Raw genomic sequence first — 5,933 nt, forward strand, 5'->3', positions numbered from 1 at the left:
GAGTTTTATGCAATCCTCCCAAATTGTACCCCCAAATCAATATTTTTTTTTAAATGACAAAACTAATAACACAAGTAGCACTCACTACAATTCAGAGAAGTTATGGTCCATTGCAATTTCATTGTGCTGCATAGAATCAAGAGGTTTCCTCTTGGTCTTGGGATTTTTTTTTTTTTTTTCGGTTGGTTGGGTTAAGGGGGGAGGGGGCTGGCTGGAGCTTACAATGTAAAAGGGTTTTCTAATATAACACAATACAAAAATTAAACACACTTGAATAGAATTGTGCCTGGTGAACCTCAATACAACATATCTTCATTTCTACTAACAAATAGAACATATAAATGAACACTTATTCTCGTCATGACAAACTTGCAAATAGAGCAGCTGGGTCAATCTCTGCAACTCTGAATAATGGAACAAGAAACAAGTTGATTTACAGAAGAAAATGCCGGGGAGCATAAAGCTGTCTTCCAAAAGTTATGAAGCAGCTAAAATATGAAGACAACACTGTCATGCACTCTAGACTTCTGGTTCTGAGCCACACATTCGGATATCCACATCAGGTTCCTAATCTCCTGCTCGCTCAACCTCATGTATGCAAAGAAAACAGCATAATGGAACTGCAGTTTTGAAAAGAATGCAGATATTCCATCATGAATAGGTAGTACAGATAAGAATGGTAAGATGACTAGAACGTAACTAAAGCACTCCCTGATATCTGCTCCCTCAAGCACAACAGCATAAGGAGTTAGATGGAATAACACCGCTTCTTCTCTGTTTAACACTATTAAATAGTTCCAAAATGTAGTTTAGTTTCTGGAACACAAACCTGTTGCTCAAATGCTAAGCAGAGCCTTTTGACCTCTTCTTCATAGAATGCCTTGTCAAGCATCTGGCTTTCTCCATAGGATAATTTAGCGAAAATTGACTGATAAGGGGGATATTTTTCCATAACGGAGCGAACCTACAACAGCAACCAACAACAAGGTAAGGACAACAAGCACAGGAAACAGGAAGCACTGAGATGTATCCATGTATGCTAATAAGCTAAACTTCATATAAGATGAAAAAAAAACCTACAATAATCACATAACACAAATGCAAGAAAATGTTTAACAACTCATCATGAACAGCGACGACCATTTGAGGGAATTTTGTTCGTCTTGACATGACAGCAGAGCAAACTAAGTTGGGACATAGTTTCAAAAAGAAATTCACAAACAATTTCGAGCAGTCATTGCTGCTGAGTGACTGAGGAATCATCCTAAAAAATGTCAAACCTCATGAAATGCAACAAACATAATATTTCATTCTGAGAAGATATCGATAAGATATTTGAACAGATTAACTGCCTAACAATGAAATAATCATTTACTGAGAAAGCAGTCTCCTTACGGCCTTATTTATATGGACATCAACAGCAACAGATTTATCCTTTTTTGGGAATTTTGGAGTGCGTGTTATGGCTTTTGAGTCCTCTATTTAATTTCTCCGGATATTGAAGGATTCTTTTTAGGAGAGTATACAGTGTGCCCGTTTTAGTTTTTTTCATAATAAAATTACGTGCAGCGGCCAAACCTAACTAACATTCAAAGGGGATGAGGAGACTGGAACAGGTATTACCAAATGCAACATGTTATTTTCATCAAAGAGCAGAAACTCATTCAACATATCCTAGATTGAGACAGGAAGGGAACAAACCATGTCCCTTCCAAGCTACTTCCATTTCATAATTTAAATAAAACAGGAGAATACCTGGTCTAGATCCTCACACACAGCAAGTTCCTCATGGCCATAAGGGTAGCTATTCAACACATGCAAAGCAGCATCAGAGATTTAAAAAATATCCTGGAAGAGCATATCTAATATCAAAAGTTAAAAGGGGGCCGCGGGGGGGGGGGGGGGGGGGGGTGGGAGGAAAGCTTGCACAAAATGCTTACAGCAAACCAAAACTTGAGTACAATTTCCTACGATCATCTCGAGTAAGCTCTGTTCCAATACTGCACCAAAAGCAGCTCATGCAGAGTCAAAAGTGGGAAGTAACTAAAACGGACAAAGTACCATGAGATTAGAAGTTATGTAAGAAAAGCTTCTAACAAGAAAAATGTACCTATTTATGCTGATATTGACAGCCCTTCTGTCAGCCTCGAAGGAAAGGAGGTCAGACATAATCTCCGCAGTGGCACCACCAAGTTTCTATTACAAATATTATATTATACTTGGTCAGGGAAAAAAATTACTTGGACTAAAGGAAAACACAGGCGCAATGGTAAGGTTGTCGCCGTGTGACGTCACGGGTTCGAGGTGTGGAAACAGCCTCTTGCAAAAATGTAAGGTAAAGTTGCGTACTATAGATCCATCGTGGTCCCCCCCTTCCCCGAATCCCACATACACAGGAGCTTTGTGCACCGGGCTGCCCTTTTTTAAAGGAAAACACACCCATGTGCACCTTATTTAAATGAGCAAACAAGCCTCACCTTACAAAACCTGTAGAAATCCTCAAGGTATGCTTTGTAAAGAGTGTTCCTCATAATTTCAATGTTCATGTCATCCAAGTCCTACAACAAGCAAGGAGTGGATACAACAGTTAGAGAATCAAAAGTTTGCAGGAAAAACATGCAGAGTCAAATATCTAAATTGTAAGTCCATAAATTCAAAACACAATGGGAATTGATTTGCAAAAACAACAATAATAGGGACGAAACTACTTTCAGTTATACTAAGCTTGTCTGCACTAAAATAGCCAAAACCTGAATCCTTTTAATCTATTCTACTTGTATAACCCTTTGTTAGAAACTCAAAGTTAATTAATTGATTTGTAAAAAAAAAAATAATAATAGGAAGATACTAATTTTCAGTTATACCAAGCTTGCAGGAAAGCAAGGAAGCAATTGACAGGTCTGCACTAACATAGCCAAAGCCTGAATCCCTTTAATCCATTGTACTTGAGTAACACATTAAGTTAGAAATTCAAAGATAATGAAAATTTTTTGTTTGAATAAAAAGGGAAGCACTGGTAATCCATTCACTCATAATTTGTCAGTGTAGCACTGCCATCGGTCAACCTCATACAATATAGTAGAAACTAAGAATAAGGATAGACAAGAAAATGCTACTCGTCTGTACCTCTGACGTAATACATTCAGAGAAGTAGGGAGCCAATGGCGTGTCAACAAGCACCAATCTATAAAGTTCTCTCATATTCTGTGCAACTGCCAGGGTAGCAATGCTGAGGAATAAAAAAACATATAATGAAAAAGGATCTAATTGACTGTCAAAATGTAATAAGAAGCATTACATTAGTAATTTCACCTGTCAAACATGCCCAAAGGGTGGCATTTCTCTAACAGTTCCTGAACATCTCTCTCATGCAAGGTTCCAGTAACAATCAGCACAACATTGTCTATCATGTGACCATATCTGGATGAAACAACATAAATATTATGTTCTCCAAAAGTTCACAACAATTTTCCATTGGTTAAAAAGTTTGCAATATCAAATATCAGTCCAGAACAAGCAGGGATGCACATCAAAGTAGGCCAGGCCAAATACTTTCACTCATTTTAGTATTCTAAGATGTTATGTCGGGATTGACAAAGTTTTGAGGTCAAAAATCTAGTCTGCTCTCAATTTGGACGTACTCTGTCACAGAAAAAGCATGATAGAGGACATGCATGCGTGCAAAGTAAAAACATGTATCAGGTGAGGGTAGGAGCAGCATCAGAGCTGAGAGCAGAAAAGTGGGGTTCTATCAGATAATTTCAACCAAAAGAATTTTTTTCCTTCATTTTTTTTAGTTACAATATCACCGCATTTAGCCATCCATTCAAAACTCAAAAAACACATTCACTATGCTACATGTATATAGTTTATATGCATCCAAAAAATTTAAACGAATTAGTTTGTGAGATGGGATCCACATACGTGATATATTCCAAGAAGGTTGAGAGTGGCTCTGTTGCTTGGCATAACATGTGCTTATATTCATCAACCAATTTAAGAGTACATTTCTCCACAATTGTAGTTGTATGCAAAGGGGAAGGTTCTGCAAAGAAGCATCATAATCAATATGTGAAATTAGTACATTTGAGACATAAGAACACCCATATTACTGTTCTAAAAGCAAGACATTTAGAATGAAAGTAAACTTAGAACCAGAAAAATATTGTGAAAAATGAATAGGGAAAAATAAACTATGCAGTGCACATGCATAGGAACTTCACAACAGCAACAGTGAGTCAATATTTCCATGATGAAATGCATTTTATAGAATTTATCATGTTCTCTCATGCAAGTGCTGAGATTGCTGTTTAGCATTTGCACAACTTCATGCACCAAATGAAGTTGTAAATATGAAGTTAAAACTATCCTCCTATTTTTCGAGAGAGTTGCTAATTGAAAATGTATCATCCAATTTTTCCACTTGATAAATTCTTTCAAACAAGTTGTTTATAGACATTGACAAAGTTGAATAATTTCAATCTTAAGTTTCATTTGATTCTTGCATGCAACTGGATCAATGAAATAGCTATTCTCTTGCCTCCGCATCTTAGGATATGTATTTCTGCAATTTGAATTCTTTTGATAACACATCCACTAATATGTTTCTTGCACCCTACTACATAATTCTAAACAAAATACCAAGCATTACACCATCGTCAAAATAATCTGTACTCAAAACCTACGATTCTGCTTTACTGCAACGCTCAGGACGTACACCTACCAAGACACGTTGAACCAGAAAATAACATCATAGGCAAGGGGACTACAATTTTTCAAACTGATTAAAACCAAGAATACATAAGCACACAATCATATCCAGAAATCAACTCAAACTGATTTGCAGAGGTGGCATAAAAAGTGAACTTGAAGCTTCAATGTTCTAACAGAAATGTGAATTTTGATTCTCCAAACCTCGCAGATCCAAACACAACAGATCACAAACAAAACAAATTAATAATTCTGAATTACGCGCGAAAATCAGGTTACAAGCCTCTCATGCTCCAATTAGCAAAAGAAAAATTTCCACACTTCATTCAAAAGAGAGAGAGAAAGAGAAAGCAAAATGGACTGACCATTCTGGAGGTAAGGACCGTACTCGGTGGCGGAAAGATGCATCTTAATGTCGTCCAGGGACTCACACTGGCAGAGATTGTTGTAATCAGCGGCCGTGAGCAACCCCGATCTGTAACCTCTCACAATTGCCTCGAGATAGCCTCCATGAATGTTGAAGGTAAGAGCTTCGAACCCGTACATTTTCCACCGAGCTCGATGAACGAGGCAATTCGAAGAAGCAGATCCGAAGAGAATTGGCAGAGATCGTACGGGGTTCTCAGAGACTCAGCGATAGAGAGATGAAGCAGAGAACCAGAGGCCCCCTTCGGGAATACCCTAACGAGCGATGCAGAGTTAGAGACAACGAAGGGAGGTAAGCCTGGCGAGAAGAAAGAAATTCACCCCTGCGCAGGGGAGGGCCTTGATCTGTTTCGTTCATTAGTTTGTCAGAATTCTATTATTGCCCCTGACCTTCGGCTTCTATGACGATTATATCCTTTAAACACGGGCCAGGTCCACGGCCCATGGCCCAGGTTGTTAGCCCGCAAGATTGGGTTGTGCTCTCGAATTTCATTTGCTTTTTCCTTTTTTTTTTTTTTATCTATAAATGATAAATTATATTGATCAAATGGAATATTTACAGAAAACTCCAGACTTATATCAAGAGGGGGGGAAACAAGTCCCCAACACAATTGTTAAGCAATACAATCAAAAGATCAGTCAAAAGGCCACTTACATCAAGAATAAAGGACATCTAAGCTCCTAATCAAAGTAACACAAAAACCTGGGCATTCTCAGGGGCACAAAAGTCAATCCAAAATGATACATTCAATATTGGGCATACCCAGCGAACAACTCCATACAAATCTAGAACAAAA

General features: G+C 37.9%; 1 protein-coding gene across 1 annotated transcript; it reads right to left on the reverse strand.

Annotated features, from left to right (window-relative positions):
- Positions 1-256: 256 nt before the first annotated feature.
- On the reverse strand, positions 257-5,522 carry LOC131145935 (V-type proton ATPase subunit d2). Its single transcript, XM_058095109.1, has 10 exons — positions 5,076-5,522; positions 3,925-4,045; positions 3,313-3,420; positions 3,127-3,229; positions 2,478-2,558; positions 2,111-2,196; positions 1,941-2,000; positions 1,756-1,804; positions 830-964; positions 257-620 (listed from the first exon to the last, which is right to left on the reverse strand). The coding sequence occupies exons 1-10, from the start codon at positions 5,254-5,256 to the stop codon at positions 489-491; spliced, it is 1,056 nt and encodes a 351-aa protein (XP_057951092.1). The 5' UTR covers positions 5,257-5,522; the 3' UTR covers positions 257-488.
- Positions 5,523-5,933: the final 411 nt, after the last annotated feature.

This window comes from Malania oleifera, chromosome 1 (genome assembly GCF_029873635.1).
Source record: "Malania oleifera isolate guangnan ecotype guangnan chromosome 1, ASM2987363v1, whole genome shotgun sequence".
Classification (NCBI taxonomy): domain Eukaryota; kingdom Viridiplantae; phylum Streptophyta; class Magnoliopsida; order Santalales; family Ximeniaceae; genus Malania; species Malania oleifera.